Here is a 17,356-nt window from a genome sequence, read left to right on the forward strand (position 1 = left end):
CTCAATCCCACCCGTCTTGGCTGTGGAGCCTTAGTTTGGGTCTTTGTTTCAATGGTGGCAACGGTTGGTAGGGTGGTTCAGAGCATTGCACCTGATAGCCGACCTGCAGCACCCCCACCTGGCGGTCCTCCCCTCTCGCCCTCATGGACAGCACTGACAGCTAGACACCCCCGCAGGTGTAACAGGTGGACCCTCGTTCGCTGTTGGTATTGAAAGTAACGCAGGGCCTGATGGCTTTGCTGCTGTGTGTTTAAAAACCAAATCCATTGCCGTTGAGTCGATTCTGGCTCACAGCGATCCTGTAAGACAGAGAGGAACTGCCCCATAGGTTTGCAAGGCTGTACTCTTACGGGAGCAGGCTGCCACATCTTTCTCCTGTGGAGCGGCTGGTGGGTTTGAACTGCAAACCTTTTGGTTAGCAGCTGAACGCTTTAACTACTGCATTACTGGAGCTCTCTTGCTGGGTGTGTAGGCTCCTGGTTTTCTGAGAGGGAGTGTTTGTAGCCCTGGGGCACACTGGTTGTTGATGGGAGGCTTGGTCTAGTGGAGGTAAGGGCTAGGGCGGAAGTGTGCCAGGGTTGCTGCTAATCTGCTCTGGCTGACCACCAAGGGGGCCATCACCTGTGAATAGTCCACTTGGCTGCTGCTGAGTAGTACCACAAGTTTTAAAAGTTAAGATATCATCAAATCGTTTATGAGACATGCTCTTGGTATAAACGTAGCTTTTCTGGAGAAAAAAAGGATGTATTAAGGTACATGAACGAAGATGAAGCCTAGTTTCAGCAGCCTGAAAGTAGAGGTGGGGTGCGCTTCTTAGAAAGGAGGAAGTATGGCCATTCTGCCGGAGGGCTCTACAAGTATTTATTGAAGCAACAGTGAGCAAGAGTCGGCTGGGGCAAGTTCTCCAAGCCAGCCTGTGGACTCCAGTGACACTAGGGGGATAGGAACGGTATGTGTGGGAGGTCGTCACGTTTGATGGGAGAAGTCAAGAGGGGCTCCCTGGAGGCGGTGGCATTTATCAGAGGGAATTTTAGATGGGGTCTGAGAGATGTCTTATACTTGACTACCAACTTAAAGGTTGGTTCTTCGAGTCCACCGAGAGGTGCCTCAGAAGAAAGGCCTGCTGATCTACTTCTGAAAAAGGAGCCAGTGAAAACCCTAGGGAGCACACTTCTACTCTGACACACATGACGCCAATGGGCTTATATTTTGTTTGTTTTGTTTAGGAGAACTGTAGGGTGATGTGGAGACTTTGAAGTTTGTTTGGAGTGTACGGTCCTTAGAAAACAGCGGAAATTCAAGCTTGAACGTGGGCTGGCCAGCTCTCAAAGATCCTTGAACGCAGCAAGGACTTTCCACTTTAACAGAGGAGCCCCTGAAGCTGTTTGGAAGAACAAGGGCCCTGGTGGAAGGTCTAAGCGGAAGGGCTGGGCAGCCTGGTGGGAGGGAGTGAAACAGGAAGTGGGTGGCCTTGAGGGACCATGGCTGTGGTCCAGGGGCGACCATAGGGCCTGGTTGACCTTAGGTGGCTGGACAGGAAGGGATCGATTTGAGACACACTGGGGAGAGGCCGCCAGTGGGCTGGAGGGGTGAGGCTGGGGAAAGGCCAGAGTGGAAACCTGACTGCAGAAAAACGAGTGGCTCTTGAGCAGAGGGCAAACTGAGGCTGTGAAGAGGGTGGATTGACCTGCCTGCCCTCTGTAGGGATGTGGGCTGAGCTGGGGAGTCACGACCAGAGATAGAGATGTCAGTTTGGGGGTGATGGCCGAAACGAGGGTGGAAGTGAGATGGTCCTAGGAGACTAAGTGAAGGGGAGAAGAAGGTCCTTGTGTGCTATCTAACCCCTGCCCTGGGGGGTGTGGAGAAGACATTGCCAGGAGGGGCCTGGGAGGAGGGGTGGGGAGAAGCTTCCAGAAGGAGGAGGTGGTTAATGCATGCCAAATGCCGCCCTAGAGGTCAAATAGGGTGGAACTGGGTTTTGATGATGAGGGTTTTTTTCCAAGAGCTCAGTTTTAGTAGCAGTGTGGGCAGAAGCCAGAGGGTAGGGGTGAGGAGGAAGTGGGCAGTGGGGAGCTGAGGGCCGGGTATAGACCAGCTTCTAAGAGGCTTGGCTATTCAGAGAGGGAGAAGTCCGTAGTGTGAAGAAGTAGCTCCACCAAAGGAAGGGGGTTTGCTTGTGTTTTAAGGGGCAGCCTGAACTGTTCCCTTCGCTGAGGGAGAAGGAACCAGAAGAAAGAGAAAGACAACAACCCAGTAACAAAACAGCAAGCACAATGCCTCAGAGAAGCTTTGCTGAGGGTTCTCCTCTCCCCGACTTTGCATTCCTGGGGCCTGGCCTTTGCCCTGGGGCAACATAGGGGTCCTCCCAGCCTTCCCATCCCAGGACCCTGCCGCTCCTGGTGCCTTTTCTAGGGTATGCTGGTGTGAAGGCCTGGTGCCGGGTGTATCTGTGTGTCCCTGGTACCCACATCACCGCAGTTTTAACCTGACCAGCCCCCCGCCCCTCCAGCATGGGGAGCCCAGTGCCGGTCCACAGAGTTGAGGGAACGATATTTTACTTGGCATCTGACTGTAAGCATCTGCTGTGTCCCGTGTGGGGTGTTGCCCCGGGTGAGCTGGAAAGGAGCTGGCAGGAGGCTGAGCTTTCTGCTCTTGATCCGCAGAGCCTCGCCGGGGCCTGGCAGGAGGACAGTGCAAGCTGGGGGACTGCGGGTGAAGGGGTGGTATGTGCATTCAGGTGCGCGCGCGCGCGCGCGTGTGTGTGTGTGTGTGTGTGTGTGTGTGAGAAGGCCCCGTGGAAACCACATCCCCTGGTTTCTGCTGATGCTACTGTGTGCTAGCAGCGTTCTCAGGAAGCATGTGGGTGCCCCTGCTTTGCTGGGGGGCGGGTAACGGTCTCAGAGACAGCCCCGTTCTCCCAGTGGGCTCTGTTGGAGTCCAGGGACCTGACTGCATTTGTGGCTTCCAGAGTCAGGACCCCTGTGCAGGACAGAAGGGCTGGCCAATGCCACTGCCTACCTTGGCCACTCTTCTGTTGGAGGGTCACTAGGAAGGACAGTAGGCACCACTCACAGGCAGCTGGGCAAATGGCTTATGGGCATCCTCATCAAGGGTGCCACAGGACCCCTTGTCAACCACTACCTGTTGGCCTGGTGGCCCAGCAAGGGATGGGGGGCACTTCCTCAGCTTTGGGATGAGTCTTTGTGGGCAGGAATCCCCGGGTAATGCAAATGGCTAATGCACTCAGCTGTCAACAGAAAGGTTGAAGGTTCGAGTCCGCCCAGTGGTGCCTTGGAAGAAAGTCCTGGCATTCTGCTTTTAAAATATGAGCCCTCAAAAACCCTATGGAGCACAGTTGCACTCTGACACGAGTCATGAGTCAGAGCCAACTCCAAGCACAGTTTACTGGTCAAGCTCAGAGAACCCCAAGGATTACAGCCTTGGACAGTCTGACTTACCCCAGGCTGGGGGCTGGGCACCATATCCCCACCCTGGCTTGAACTACGCAGCCTTGAGTAGGTTCCCTTCCCAGCTCTGACCCCGTGTTTCTTCATCTGCAAAACGAAGTTATTCCAGGTCGTGGTGAGGATTGAGAGGCTATGTTGGTTTCATATTGCCTCTGTAACAAGTTACCACAAATTTAGTGGCTTAAGACAACACCGATTTATTCTTCTACAGTCCTGGATGTCAGAAGTCCAAAAATCTGGCTCACTGGGCTAAAGTCAAGGTATTGGCAGGGCAGGCTGCTTCTGGAGGCTCCTGGGAGAATCTGTTCCTTGTCTCTTCCAGCTTCTAAAAGCTGCTGGTGTTCCTTGGCTTGTGGCCACATCGTCCCCATCTCTGACTCTATCATCACGTTGCCATCTTGCACTGTGTTCACAGCTCCTGCTGCCTCCCTCTTATGAGGACTCTCGTGATTACACTTAGGGCCCAGTTGGGTGACCTGGGATTATCTTCCCGTCTCAAGATCCTTACACACGTCTGCAAAGACCCTTTTTCTAAATAAGTTCACATTCACAGGTTCCAGGGATTAAGACTGGTGTCCCTGGGAGCATCGTTCAGCCGACTACGGGGGCTCATGGCTTGTCTTAGGGCTCTTCTGGTATTGAGGTAGGAAACCCACTCACAATGGTTCGAGGAAAAAAATGAGACATTAAATTCTTTTCTAATAAGTGCAATTCTGTGTGAGATTAAAATAAATAAACAACAGCCTGACGAGTCAGTTCTTGGAAGCCCTGCCGCAGGGACAGCCAGCTCGTGGGCTGCTGAGGCATTGGGAAGGGCAGGAATTGAAGTAGCGTGGGTGCTGGCTATCCTCTCCCTGCCTTCCTTTCTCAGGGGCCCCTGCTAGTGCACTCTGCTCTTCTTTCATCTCTCACATTGCATGTGACCCCCCAGTATCTTACCCATCCCCCAAGTCTGCTTGACCTCCAAGCTTCAGGGCCCTCTACCAAACAGGTTCCTGGTTCCACATTCCTGGGCTGGCCCCAAACCAAAAACCAAACCCGTCGTTGACTGTATAGGGCAGAGTAGAACTGCCCCATAGTGTTTCCAAGGAGCACCTGGTGGATTCAAACTGCTGACTTTTGATTAGCAGCCGATCGCTTAACCACTGCGCCACCAGGGATCCTTCAATGGCCCAGCTCACCCATTTGAGCCAGGTCTTACTAGTCAGCCTGGGGGTCCACCTGTGGCTGGCTACCTTTGAGTCAGGTGTTCATCTCAGCGTGAGCATCCAGGAAAGACAGAGAGTGGGGCGGCTCAGAAGCATGTGGCCCCTGAGGCCTGGGAGGACAAGCCCCTGCTGGGCAGCATTCTGGCCAATGGGGTCACCCCTGGGTTGTTGCTGGATTTCTTTTTAACTCTATGAGGAGGTGGGTCAGGCCTGGCTGTTTACCCCTCTTCCCCTCAAGATCAAGTGCCCAGGAGACCCGGCTGTAACCCTGCCTCCCTCTGTAGGGCTGATGGTCCCTGACTCCACTCCCCCGCCACCCTATACCTCGGTTTCTCTCTCACTTACTCTTACGGTTTAAAAAAAAAATCAGTGGAGATTAAATGAGAGGATCCACGATGGGGTCTGTCTTTGGGTAGCGGTTTGCTCATTTTCCTTGACCTCCAGTTCCCCAGGGGACTGTCATCCGGAACCTTCTTTCTCGCCCATCAAGACAAGCAGGAGAATCACTTGTAGTGTGGGAAAAGGAGGTGGAGGTGTGTAGGGCATATCCAATGTTTGGTGTCACTTCTCGGCACCGTCTCCCTGTCCCAGCTGTGCTGTGGTAGAAATGAAAAGCAGAGTTGTAAAGGCCTTTTCCAGAGTTGAGGGCCAGCAGTGGGGTGGGGGCCAGAACCATGTTCTCCTGTCTTGGTCCTTAGGCATCTGCCTCCTCCCAGATGAAGTACCAGGAGTGGCCCTGCTAGAGGGGGTTGGGGAGGCGAGACCGGGCCTCTCAAGCTCCGTACTTCTTCACCCTTTGGGAGATAACACGTGAGGCTGTGTTGGCTCCTCTAGAATTCTCGCCTTCCATGTAGGAGACCCGGGCTTGATTCCCAGCTGACACGCCTCAGGTGCAGCCACCACCCATTTGTCAGCTGAGGCTTGCCTGTTGCTATGATGCCAAACAGGTTTCAGTGGACTTCCAGACTAGGACGGACTAGGAAGAAAGGCCTGGCGAGTTCCTGAAAATCAGCTAAAGAAAACCCTATGGACGTAAAAAAATGAAAAAATAAGCCTTATGGATCACAGTGGTTCAATATGAAACCAATCATGTGGATGGCACAGGACCAGGCAGCGTTTTGTTCCATTGTACATAGGGTTGCCATGAGTCAGGGGCCAACTTGATGGCAGTTAACAACAACAACAGCAGGGGTAACTGTAGTTAGAAAACATGGTGTGCGTCCTGGAGCTGGCCCTCAGGGCGTGGTGGTGACCGTCTGGTGGGATGGGCAGGGGCCACAGACTTCCCACCCCACAGTCCCAGGGAATCTTCTTTTGGGGAGGAAAGGGAAGCTATGTTTCTTGAATGACTGCTCTTCCTGGTCCTGGACATACCAGGCCTTGCTTAATTCCTGAGACTAGAGCTGGTGTTCCCATTTTACTGACTGGGGCGGGAAAATTGCACAGATGTTGGGTCACGGAACAAAGCTAGCCTGGGTGGAGAGGGGTCTTGGGTTCAGGTGTGTGACTCCAAAGCCCAGGTCTTTGGGATCCACCATGGAAGTGGGACGAGAACTCGGATCTGCAGTCCCTTCCCCAGACGCTCCAGACTCTGGCTCGGCTTCCAGAGGCCAGTGCAGCAGCTCCGTTCAGCGCAGGGGCAGGGAGGGGAGGGACAGCAGGCCCCTAAAGCCTTTAGGTCAAGCCCACAGACCTTGGGAAGTGGCTGGCAGGAGTGGCCAGGGCTTCTGCTGGGAGAAGCCAGCTTCTGAGGAGTCTAGAGGGTAGATAGGTGGGCATGGTTGCCTGCCTGTGTGACCAGTGGGCCGGCCGGGTGCCCCAGGGCCTTGACGACCAGCCACAGGGAGGAGGGTGCGGGATCTTTGAATGATACACATGAGAGCAAGCAGTGTGGGGTCCACTCACCACTTCCTCTAGTGGAGCGCCTCTCCCGAGTTTGCAGAGCTTCCTCAGGGCGGAGCGGCCATGCATGTGAGGGCTGGGCAGTGACTCCTCCAGGCAGCAGGAGGGTGGACAGTTGTCTAAGACACCCCTTCCCAGATGTCACCAAGGGGCTCCTTTCTACTCAGCTCATTGTCCCCGACCCCAAGCAAACCCCTGAAGCTCCCCCAACCCCCCCCCCCCGCCCCCCGCCCCGCCTCGAATGCTTTTCTGGTGTCCTTTCGGCCTGGCCTGCAGCCACTCCTGGCCTGGGAGCCATGACTCACTGGGGCCAGAGGTCATGGCACGCGCACACGGGATGGGCCCAGCTCCCTCCTGCGGGACCGCTGAGCCCATCCGCTGGGTCCCCTGCAGGCCAGCGAAGAAGGAAGAGCTAGAGACTCACTGCCAGGCCCTCGGGGCTGGAAAAGCAGGCAGGAATCAGAATCTGCAGCCGGAGGCTCCTGGGAGCTCGGGGTGACTGGCCGCCACCTCCACCTCCCCCAGCGCCAGCCCCAGCTTCTCTCTGCTCCTTCCGTCTGCTGGAACATTGTCAGCTTCACACACTCTGATAGTTGGGGTGCACACAGAGGTGGCTGCTCCCTGGCACCCAGATGCCTGGAGCAGCGGCTTGGGGCTATAGGTCTAGACCGTATGCTGCAGACACTAGTGGCCCGAGGACCCTCTCTGGCACTGCCCAGGACTCGGCTGACCCACCTGCATCCTAGGTGTGGGTGTTGCTGCTAGCCCAGCTGAGTGGGTGGGGGTCAGGATGGGTGTGGGGGTATGCAGGGCAGGGCTGTGGGGAGTGCGGGCGCCCCGGGCAGTGCTGGATTCTTGGCAGTGTGCCGAACCCCAGCCTGGAGCAGGGCCGGGAGGAAGGGAACGGTGACCCTGCCTACCAGACAGACTTGTACAAGTGCAGGGGACAGCGCGGCAGGGTGACCAGCCAGCCAGGTGAGCTCTCCTTAGCTCTTCCCGGGGGGCCACACCACTTGCCCTTGGGGTTTCTCCCCATGAGGTGACTCTGGAACCGGCTCCTTGGTTTTCCCTCAGCATGCACAATGCGCCCACAAGGACCTCAGTCTGATGCCAGGCCCCAGTCAGGGAGCCCCAGGCCCGGGAGGTGGCGCTGTGCCTCCTCCTCCCCTACTCCTCGCGCCCTGCCCCGTTGGAGGCAATTCCTTGCCGAGTTCCCTGTCCTCGCCATCCACTCCCTACCTCTGCCCTGCGCTCTGGGAGGCTCCTTGTTCCGCGCGGCCACAAAGCCCCTTTGATCCTCGCCTGCTCGCTGCTCGGCTCTGAGCCATGTGACCGGTGGGCGGACCCAACGCCTGAGTCCCGTCCAGCGCAGCGGCCCGGGCTCAGCTGCTGGGTGAGTGCTCGCTCCCTTTGTTCTTCCCAGGCTCCCACCGGCCGCTCGGGGGGACCTTCAGGTGGTGTGACCACCAGGCAGGCCCCTGCTGGCCGCCGAGAGTGGCTCTGGGGATGCGGTGGCCGTGGGACCCAGAGTGGTCATCGCTGCGCCTCCCGGGTCCCTGCCGGCTGGGCAGGACAGCTCCTGTCCCAGAGAAGGGCAACAGGACGCTAGGTCTCCACAAGGGGACCAGATTTTGGGCCGCTGAAGAGAAGAAAGGGGCTTTGTGCGGCCACAGCTATCTCTTTGTAAATATTTGGCCAGCTCAGCCGAATGGTTCAGTCCTCCTCCTTTTGGGAGTTTCTCGGAGAATATTGCTCCTTGCAAGGGGCTTCCCTGACTTCCAGGAGGTCTGGAAGACTTGCACATGAGCTGCTGCTTTCTCTTAGAATAATTACGCCCAGCCTGCCAATTGCTCGGAGCAGGGGACAGGTTGGCGATGCGTTTGAACAGACGTTGGGAGGCCGGAGTCAGCAATTCCGGGGCGGCCAGCCTCTTTGATCTCGGAGTTTCTGCTGCAACTTGTCTTTAGATTCCTGGGATATGTTTTGGACATGCAGGATGTTCCTGGAAAGGGAGGGTGGCTGTGGTAGGGTGGGAACTGGCTGGAGAATGGGGTGTGGGGGTGTCCACTAGCTGAGTCCCCCCTAAGGGGCAGGGGTGAGGGTGCAGCTTCTTGAGAGGACAAGCCTCAGAAGGGGCTTTTCAGCTGAGCCCAGGTTCTGGGAGAACCCCGAGAAACAATCCCATGGCTGCCCGGGGCTCGTCTCCTGCCTGCCACAGAGCAGGGACAAGATGCTGCAGGGACAGTGCCATCTGCTCTGGAAACTCTGTCCCAAACATCCCCTGGGACTCCTTTCTGATGTGAGATCTGCTGGCATTTGTGTGTGAGGTTGGAGGGGCGGGGGGGGGGGGACATCAGCCTGCTCACCAAAGAGAAGTTTGAAATTCCTTTCCTTCAGAAAAATGCACTGGCAGCAGGCCGGAGGGGTGGGTTTCTGGCAGATCTCCTGTGCTGGGTGGGCGCAGGGACAGCCCCAGCTGTGCTGGGTGGGAATTTGGTTTGGCTCCCCGCACAGAAAGCTTGTTAAGTAGGCAAAGGCCCAGTGGCCCTGTAAGTGTGTGTGGTTCCCCCTTCATTCACCTTTACCTTGAAACTTAACGGGGCCTCTGTCAGGGTTTATTACATCGATGTCATTTTTCCCTTGGCAACCTAGCCCAGCCCATTGCCATCCAGTTGATTCTGATTCGTATCAGCCCAGGGGGCTCCTTTTCAGGAAATACAAGGAAGAACACACTCATTTAACCATTTGGCGGAGAAACCCGCGTCCTGGGCCCTCTTGAATGGTGCTGTCTTTGGAAAGGTAGGATCTTTGCTCTATCCCCTCCTGGAGTCATTTTTTTGGGGGGTTACAATGTGGCTGTAGAAAGAGGGGAGATGGTGCAAACAGTTAATGTGCTCAGCTGCTAGCCAAAAGGTTGCAGGTCCAAGTCCACCAGAGGTATCTTGGAAGAAAGGCCTGACCGTCTACTTCCAAAAAGTTAGCCATTGAAAACGCTGTGGAGCACACTTCTGCTCTGATACACCTGGGCGCGCCATGAGTCAGCGTTAACTGGGTGGCTACTGGCTGGTGGAAGGAGAACTCTTCTGTGGTTGACGTTTTTATTTCATCTCTGGGGACGGGAGTTGAGCTGACTGCTCCCCTCCCCTACTAAGTGTCCCCGCTGAGTGTCATCATTATGTTCTGGCACCCACACATGATTGCACCTACTGGTTTATGGCTGCATTCCCACCTGACTCTGCGCCCTGTGAACCGGCCTTGTAGCTGCGTTTCGCTCCCAGGTCACACTCAGTGGTGACAGCCAAATCAGGTGGCACGTGTGGAGGACGTGCTGTGTGCCAGGGCCTCTGGGGGTTCCGAGATGGAGGAGACAGGGTTTCTGGCCTCAAGGAGCCCGATTTTGATGGTTCCTCAGTCACCGGGCAGAATGTAGCAAGTGTGTCACTGGCCACACTCAACCCAAACAAAGTGGCCCTTCTTGGGGCCTGGGGTCACTTCCTGAGCTCCAGGCCCACTGCCCCGGGCTTCAAGGGCTTCGAGGACAGGGCTCAGAGCTGTCACCCCCCCAAAACCCTCTGTTGTCTTGATAACAAGAGTCTCTGGGTTGACTCAACTCCCCTCCCCTCCCCATCCCTGAACTACCATATCCTCCCAGCTTCCTGTTGTCACTGGCTGGTCTGAACTGCTCCTGTCAGATAGATAGGGTTCTGACGCAGGGGTGAGGCTGTGAACGTCCTGGGGGCCGAGGTGCACTGAGACAAAAGGGGACCCCCGCATGCTCACAGACCCACCAGTCTGCAGCCCCACAGGGCTCTCTTACAGAAGCGATTTCACTGAGCCTGAGCGCTGACTTATTTGAATACCCTGAAAACAGCAGTCTTGTGCTGGCTACCTGCCCTACCCGTGATGTTTCTGGGCCTCCTCCAGTGCTCATTGGGCAGGACAGCTTTATTTTAATGTGTGTGTGGGGGGACAGATGCTTGGTGACCCATGGGGGCCGTCAAGCCTCCCACACGCATCCTGTAGCCCTGCTCTGCCTAGGTCCTCAGCACCCCCCCCCCCACCTTAGCATAAGTCACTGCTGCCACCTGGACTTTGGGAGTAAAGGTGTGGGGGTGATGATCCCCGAGGACCATAGCTTCCTGCACCTACCAGGTGTTTAGGGAAGATGCCTCCTGCAGAATCATAGCCCTTGTCTGGGCTTCCGCACACAGGCTCCCAAGCCTTCCAGCTCTAAGCTTTCATTTGTTTATTGAGCGTCAACCTGGTTGCTCCGACAGGTGGATACCTGCATCCAGGAGCCCAGTGAATCTTCTGAAGCCTTCCCAGGAATGAGGGTGGCAGGCTGGGCATGACCAGCTCTCTGCAAGTCTGTTTGATAAGGAAGTCACAGGTCTAATTATGGGCTGTGAGGGTCTCTTGCCCCCCTCTGAAGGTGGGGAGGTGCTGGCATACCCCACACCCAAGACCCCCAGCCTGCCTGTCTCTCAGTGGCTCTTTAGGGCCATGGTCCAGGACTGGTAGAGCGGTGGGTAGAACGTCCTGCAGCCTGGGCTCCTCCCTGGGTGTGTGTGTGGGTGGGAGCTTCAAATCCATCCCTCGTCCTCTTTCTCTTCCCTTTTTTTCACCCCTGGGAACCACACACTATCCTGCCAGGCTCAGAGAGGTTAATGCAGGGGGGGTGGGGGTGGTGTGTGGTTCCAAGCTCTGGTTCTGACTTCGTCCCATTTTCTGCGGGCCAAGCAGCCACTTCCTGAGTCTCTGCTTGCTGTTCCCACCCAAAGTGGGTTAACGGTCAGGTTGCAGGAGTTCTTTCACCCAGCTGATTCAGAGCTGGGTTCCAGGGAGAGCTCCCTGGGCCTTGGTTTTGCGGGAGTGGGTAGCTCTCGGGGCTAGGATTTCCAGCTCCTCCGAGCACAGAGCAGAGAGGACTGAAAGGTGACAGAGGAGGGACCCATTTTTCAGGACCCTCCCCAGCAGCCACGTCAATGCGATTTTTTAATTTGGCTTCACTAACTGGATCAGGGACAAAGAGCCTCCAAACTTATTGCCACTCTCTGGAAGCTGGGGGTGAAGGACACCTTGGGTGAAATGCCCACTCCTGAGTCCCAGAGCTACACTGGAAACCTCATCTCCGGAGTTGGGGCTAGGGGGCTGACCTTGGTGGAGTCCCTGACGCTGACCCCAGTATAGCCTTGGAGAAGGGGGTTCACCAGCCACTGTTCGTCCATGTGCTCTCCTCCATCACGCCTGGTGTGCAGCCCCCCTTTCTGGGCCTGCACCCCAAATGGTTGCCTGCTTCTGCCCTGCCCTGCCCTGCCCTGCTGGCGCCGGGCACCAAGTGCCGGGTGTAGCGGTCATGCGAATGCTGAGCGTCCTTGGTGGTATTCGCCAGTGGAACGTGTGGGGACCCCTCCTCCTCCGATATCTCAATCTCTTATCTCCAGGCCTCGTTCCAGGTGCCTGTCACAGGTCCCCCGACACTGGAGGACAAGATGAGTCTCCTGGGCCTGGGAGGCAGGAGCAGAAAATCCAGCTCCTAGTTGGAGCCACGCCCACTGAGCAGATCCAGCCCCAGGTGGCCGGCCCCCCTCCAGCTGCCTGCTCTCACTAGACTGTGAATGTGCACAGTGATTGTCTCGTTTACCTGCTTGTCATGTGTCCTGTTCCGGGACCTCACAGGTGCTTGTGCAATTAATGTTGGAATGAATGAATGGTTTGCATTGTGCCACCACATTTTTTTCAAGTTTCATCCAAATATTTTGTGGTATTTTGAAGGCTCAGCTCAGGAGAACCTTGTAGAATAGCCATTCTTCCTGTTCTCTCTTTACACGTCTCCTTTGAGGGTTTTTAAGAAGAAAAAGTCAAAGACCAGCATTTCTTCGGTGATAAAGTACACCCTCCCCAAGGACAGGGGACTGGACGGAATGACTCCCCGCAAGCCCCAGTGCCCAGGGAGGATTGAGGTCCCCATTGCTTGTTGTCCTTTGTTCCTGTCTGCCGAGGCGTCACTTGTGTGGCCCTAAAGACTGATAGGTTGGACAGTGGCCCCATTGAGTCAGAGCAAGAATCACTGTTTGTAGCTGGGGGGGGCTGGGGTGGGAGGAGCCAAGGGCAGGCAGGGCAGTAGGGCCCAGCACGTGGCCCAGCACATGACCGGAGGAGGGACAGGGAAGCTGGAGGAGGAACAGGGAACCCGGAGGAGGAACAGGGAAGCCAACAGTGGTAAGAGCAGGCGGGGCATTTCAGCCTCCCCCAACCCCGAGTTCTCAGCCCGCTGGCCCCTCACCTGTACCAGGCCATGTGGTGAGGAAGGGCAGGGAGCTAAGGGAGGTCAGTTTGCAGACCACACACTCTGCTGTGCCTTGCTGTCAACCCTCCCTCTCATGGCTCTGCTGTCAAGAGTCCCTCAGGGCTGGGCTCTAGTGGCCGGAATGGGGCTCCCATGGACACAGCTGGGCCCCCCACGGCCAGTGCTGGGCCCTCGCAACCATGGTTGAGCCCCCACAGCTAGCATCTGCCCCCAGGCAGCTCAGGGACCTGGTGGCCACAGCTGGGCCCCCATGGCCAGGCTGGCCTCTGTTGATTTAGTCAGAGGATGGCTGAAGGGACATGCCACGCAGCTGGCCTGATGCTGGCAGCTCTCAGCCTGGTTGCTCAGGTCTCACTGGGGCTCAGCCTCCCCTATTGTCAGAAGTCTGGAGTCACACCCTCAAACCCCAGGTGTCCTTGGCGAGTGACCTCAGCTCTCGGAGGCTCAGTGAAGCAGGGTGATGACATGGCCCAAAGGAGGACAGCGAGGAAGCAGGGTACTAGGCTGGTGCAGAGCCAGCACTGTGGCGCTCAGCCTCCTGCTCACTCCCTGCAAAGCAGTGGCCTCAGTCCAGGCTGCACCCTTGAGAACACCAACATTCAGGCTTGATTGATTAATTGATTGCCCATATGGTTGTTGTCCCTCCAGGCATGCTCTAAAGCCCCCAACCTAAATCACACGGTTGGTCTTTCTGGCCATAGCCAGGCTCGCCCTAAATAAAGACAGTGGTGACAGGAGTGTCTGGAAGACCCCCGTCTGCATCATCAGGACACCTGGGCTCAGGTAGCAGCCCGACCTCGGGGCGAACAACTAGGGCCAGTGCACTACGAGGCTCCTGACTGCCACCACCGGCTGTGCTCCCGGCTTCCTGCAGGGGCTGCAGAATTCAGTGTCAGTTGGTGTGCCAAGGGAGGTGGTTTCCACGTGGGTGAGTGAGGTGCCTGCCTTCAGGTGTGTCTCTCGCCCACCAGGAGGCCCTGGATATCTGATTTGCCCTTCTGTGTTGGAGTCCCTGGGGTGGTGCAAATGGTTAACACACTTGGCTGCTAACTGAAAGGTTGGCAGTTTGAGTCCACCCAGAGGTGCCAAGGAAGAAAGGCCTGGTCATGTACTTCTGAAAAGTCAGCCTTGACAACCCTGAGGAGCACAGTTCTACTCTGACACACATGAGGTCGCTGTGAGAATTGACTCGATGGCAGCTTTTTTTTATTGGTTTCCGAGGACTGCTGTAACAAAGTGCCACTTCTAAGTGTCTTAAAATAGCAGAAATGTATCTTCTCACAGTTCTGGAGCCCAGAAATCTGGATTCAGGGTGACGGCAGGGCTAGTTCCTTCTGGGAGCTCTGAAGACGAATCTGCTCCTTGCCTCTCTCCTAGCTTCTGGTGGTGGCCAGCAACCCTGGGCTCCCACTAAACCTTAGTAGGGTGCGCCCAGGGAAGAGGGTCCCAGCTCTGCACGGTTAACTTAGGTTCCGTGGGCCAAGCGCTCAGCCTCTGGGGCCTCCAGCTACAGCTGTGCTGTTCCCTCCAAGCCCCACCTCCCCCAGCCCCCTTCCTGGGACCCTTCCCACAGTGCATTTCTGCATCAGATGTAGGGACAGCAGGAGCAGGGCTGGGAAGGGAGAAAATGGCCGAGTCCAGGAAATGGCAGGAGGTGGGTGTGGGAAGTTCACTAATAGAGCTGCAGAGGAAAGGAGGGTTAGGCCCCTGGTGGGCAGCTGCGTGAGGCAGGCGAGGCAGCCCCCGGGGGTTTGAGCAGAAAATCTGACCCATGGAGCCGAGCTGTGGAGACGGGGGACAGGAGGGGCTGGGGAAGGGGTGGTTGGTGCCTTGTGTCCTGAGGTGGAGGTGATGGGGGGGTCAGATGTGGCTTCTGTCCGCTTCCCCTACAACACAGCCCCCAGGAGTCCCTCATGGCAACCGCTCTCCACCCTGGGTGCCTGTCACCCACTCAGCACCCCCTCAGCAGACGTTTGCTTTCTGGTCGCCTGGACAGTTGCGGCAGAGCGTTCCTCAGCTCTCCTTTCCCCTCTGCCCAAATGTCTTGGCTGCTCCTCAGCCACCTCTTCTCATCTCCTGGGCTCCTGGGACCTTGCCTGTGGGCTAACAGCCACCCCGTCTTCATTCATGCACTTATTCACTCATGCATTCATTCAGTAATACCTTTTAGCATCTACTTGGTAATATTGAGGCGCTGAGATACCACTATGATTGAACGAGGCTGGTCAGCAAGGACCTCGTGGCCACCATGTCCCCAGAGCTCAGCATCGGCCGGGCCCATCGTAGGAAGGGATGTATGGACCAACAGATGGCCCTCTGCGTGCACCTCAGTTTCTACACCTGGCGAGTGGCAGCCACTCCTGTCTGCTGCCAGTTCATAAGGTTGTCAGGGAGACGTGATTCAGGGAACGAAGGTTGGTCCCGAGGGACCTGGGCATTTGTGGGTGGGCGGAAGGGGAGCCCCCCACCTGTGTGTGCTCTGAGGTTGTTACCCCCGCCCTCCTGGCTGACTGTAGGGCTCACCGAGGGCTGCTGGGAGTGAAGAGCTAATGAACACCAGTGGGGCATTTGGAAACAAAAGTGCTAAAGCTATAATTAAGCCTTGAGCAACCCAGAGGCCCCTCCCGCCGGTGCCTGTGTCCCCCTGTAAAAGTGAGGCTTAATGGAATTCTCTTGTTGTGGCTTGCTTTCACCCAGGCTCCAGCCAGCATGTCCTTAGGGTTTGGGATTAGGGGAGGGACAGGGCTTGGGCTTCTTTCAGGTTTGGGTGGGATCCTGCCAGGGATTTGTCATTCCTGGCATACTAGACCATATGATTGTCCGATTCACAATGGCCAATACTAGTCCATTTCAGCTCACTAATGCCTAGGATATCCATCTTTACGCCTTCCATTTCATTTTTGACGGCTTCCAATTTTCCTAGATTCATACTTCGTACATTCCATGTTCCGATTATTAATGGATGTTTGCAGCTGTTTCTTATTTTGAGTTGTGCCACATCAGCAAACAAAAGTCCCGAAAGTTTGACTCCATCCACATCATTAAGGTAGATTCTACTTTGAGGAGGCACTATACCAGACTGGAAACCCTGGCGGCGTAGTGGTTAAGAGCTAGGGCTGAGGACCAAAAGTTCGGCAGTTCAGATCAACCAGGTGCTCCTTGGAAACTCTGTGGGGCAGTTCTACTCCGTCCTTTAGGGTCGCTATGAGTTGGAATCGACTCGACAGCAACAGGTTTATGTGAGACAATGTTTTGGTGCTATTCATAAGGTTTTCACTGGCCAGTTTTTTCAGAAGTAGGTCGCCAGGTCCTTCTTCCTAGCCTGTCTTAGTCGGGAAGCGCTGCTGAAGCCTGTCCACCATGGGTGACCCTGCTGGTATTTGAAATACTGGTGGCATAGCTCCAGCATCACAGCAACACGCAAGCCACCACAGTAGGACAAACTGACAGATGAGTGCCTTGGGGAGCGGGCTGTGTTTCCATCTGTTGTATGTGGGCTCGCTGTGAGTCAGAACTGACTCAACGGCACCTAACAACAACTGCCAGGGATGACCCAGGAAATCCAGAGGGCCACCCCCTGCAACTGCTGGCCCCTGGGATCATTTCCTGCTCCTCGGCCTGTGCAGAAGACCCTGGAGGCCCCTAAGTGCCCACTGGGTAGGCCGCCAGCAGCCCCCTCCTCTCCAAGGTGCAATAGTAGCCAGGCCTGGGTCCTCGCTGCTGCCTGTACTGTGCACAGCTGAGCCAAGCACTCAGGAGGGGACAGGCTTTCCCTTGTCACCTGCTCTGGGCCCTTCTCTCTGGCCCAGAGACCCTGGGGAGGGAGCTGAGTGAGCCCCTTGGAGTTTCTGATTGGCAGGTGTTTTTATGGCCATTTCCCCCTCCTTTCACTGGTGAAGTTTACAGTTTCCTTCGTTATTTAAAAGGGGCCTGCTTCTGGGTCCTTCTTCAACTTAATAGATTCGAGCCATGGAGCCAAGGGCCCTCTGTTGAAATGAAGGAGAGACCTTGTGACCCTTGGGTGGTATGAGGAAGGGGGTGGGGGGTGCATGGGTACAGTATGGGCAAGAGGAACCCAGTCCCATGCCTGCTGGTGGAGGGCATGTGGCTCACAGGCTAGTTTTTGTTTTTGTTTTTTTTATGGTAGCTCTGTTGAGCTATAACTCACATGCCATACAATTCACTCTTAAGCATACAATTTTGTGGTTTTAGTAAACTCCGTCACTACCATCTCGTATTAGAATATTCTCATCACCCCAAAGGGAAACCCTGTGCCCATTAGCAATCACGCCCTCCCTGCCCCCTGCCCCCTGCCCCCCAGCCCCCAGCGACCACTAATCTACTTTCTGTCTCTTTGGCTTTGCCTATTCTCTGTATTTCACATAAATGGAATCATACAATATGTAGCTTTTTGTGTCTGGCTTATTTCACTCAGCATGTCTTCAAAAGGAGCCCTGGTTGCTAAGTGG

General features: G+C 55.9%; 1 protein-coding gene and 1 long non-coding RNA gene across 6 annotated transcripts in view; one reads left to right on the plus strand and one right to left on the minus strand.

Moving 5' to 3' along the window:
- SEPTIN9 (septin 9) overlaps positions 1 to 17,356 on the plus strand; it is a 201,174-nt gene that overhangs the window by 149,564 nt on the left and 34,254 nt on the right. The window contains exon 1 of one of the 5 annotated variants that reach the window (XM_049861420.1): positions 7,671 to 7,970. The exons of 3 other annotated variants lie outside the window; for them this stretch is intronic. Coding sequence is in view for 1 of the 2 variants with exons in the window: in XM_049861419.1 (XP_049717376.1) it covers positions 12,727 to 12,799 (73 nt within the window). In the remaining variant the exon portion in view is untranslated. Of the gene's footprint in view, positions 1 to 7,670; positions 7,971 to 12,721; positions 12,800 to 17,356 lie in introns of those variants that run through there. One more of the 5 variants, XM_049861419.1, reaches the window with a different exon arrangement.
- Positions 5,105 to 6,767, minus strand: LOC126063223 (uncharacterized). Its single transcript, XR_007514222.1, has 3 exons — positions 6,581 to 6,767; positions 5,461 to 5,699; positions 5,105 to 5,271 (listed from the first exon to the last, which is right to left on the minus strand). It is a non-coding gene; the product is annotated as an uncharacterized LOC126063223 (long non-coding RNA).

The sequence above is a fragment of the Elephas maximus genome, chromosome 19 (assembly GCF_024166365.1).
Source record: "Elephas maximus indicus isolate mEleMax1 chromosome 19, mEleMax1 primary haplotype, whole genome shotgun sequence".
Lineage (NCBI taxonomy): Eukaryota > Metazoa > Chordata > Mammalia > Proboscidea > Elephantidae > Elephas > Elephas maximus.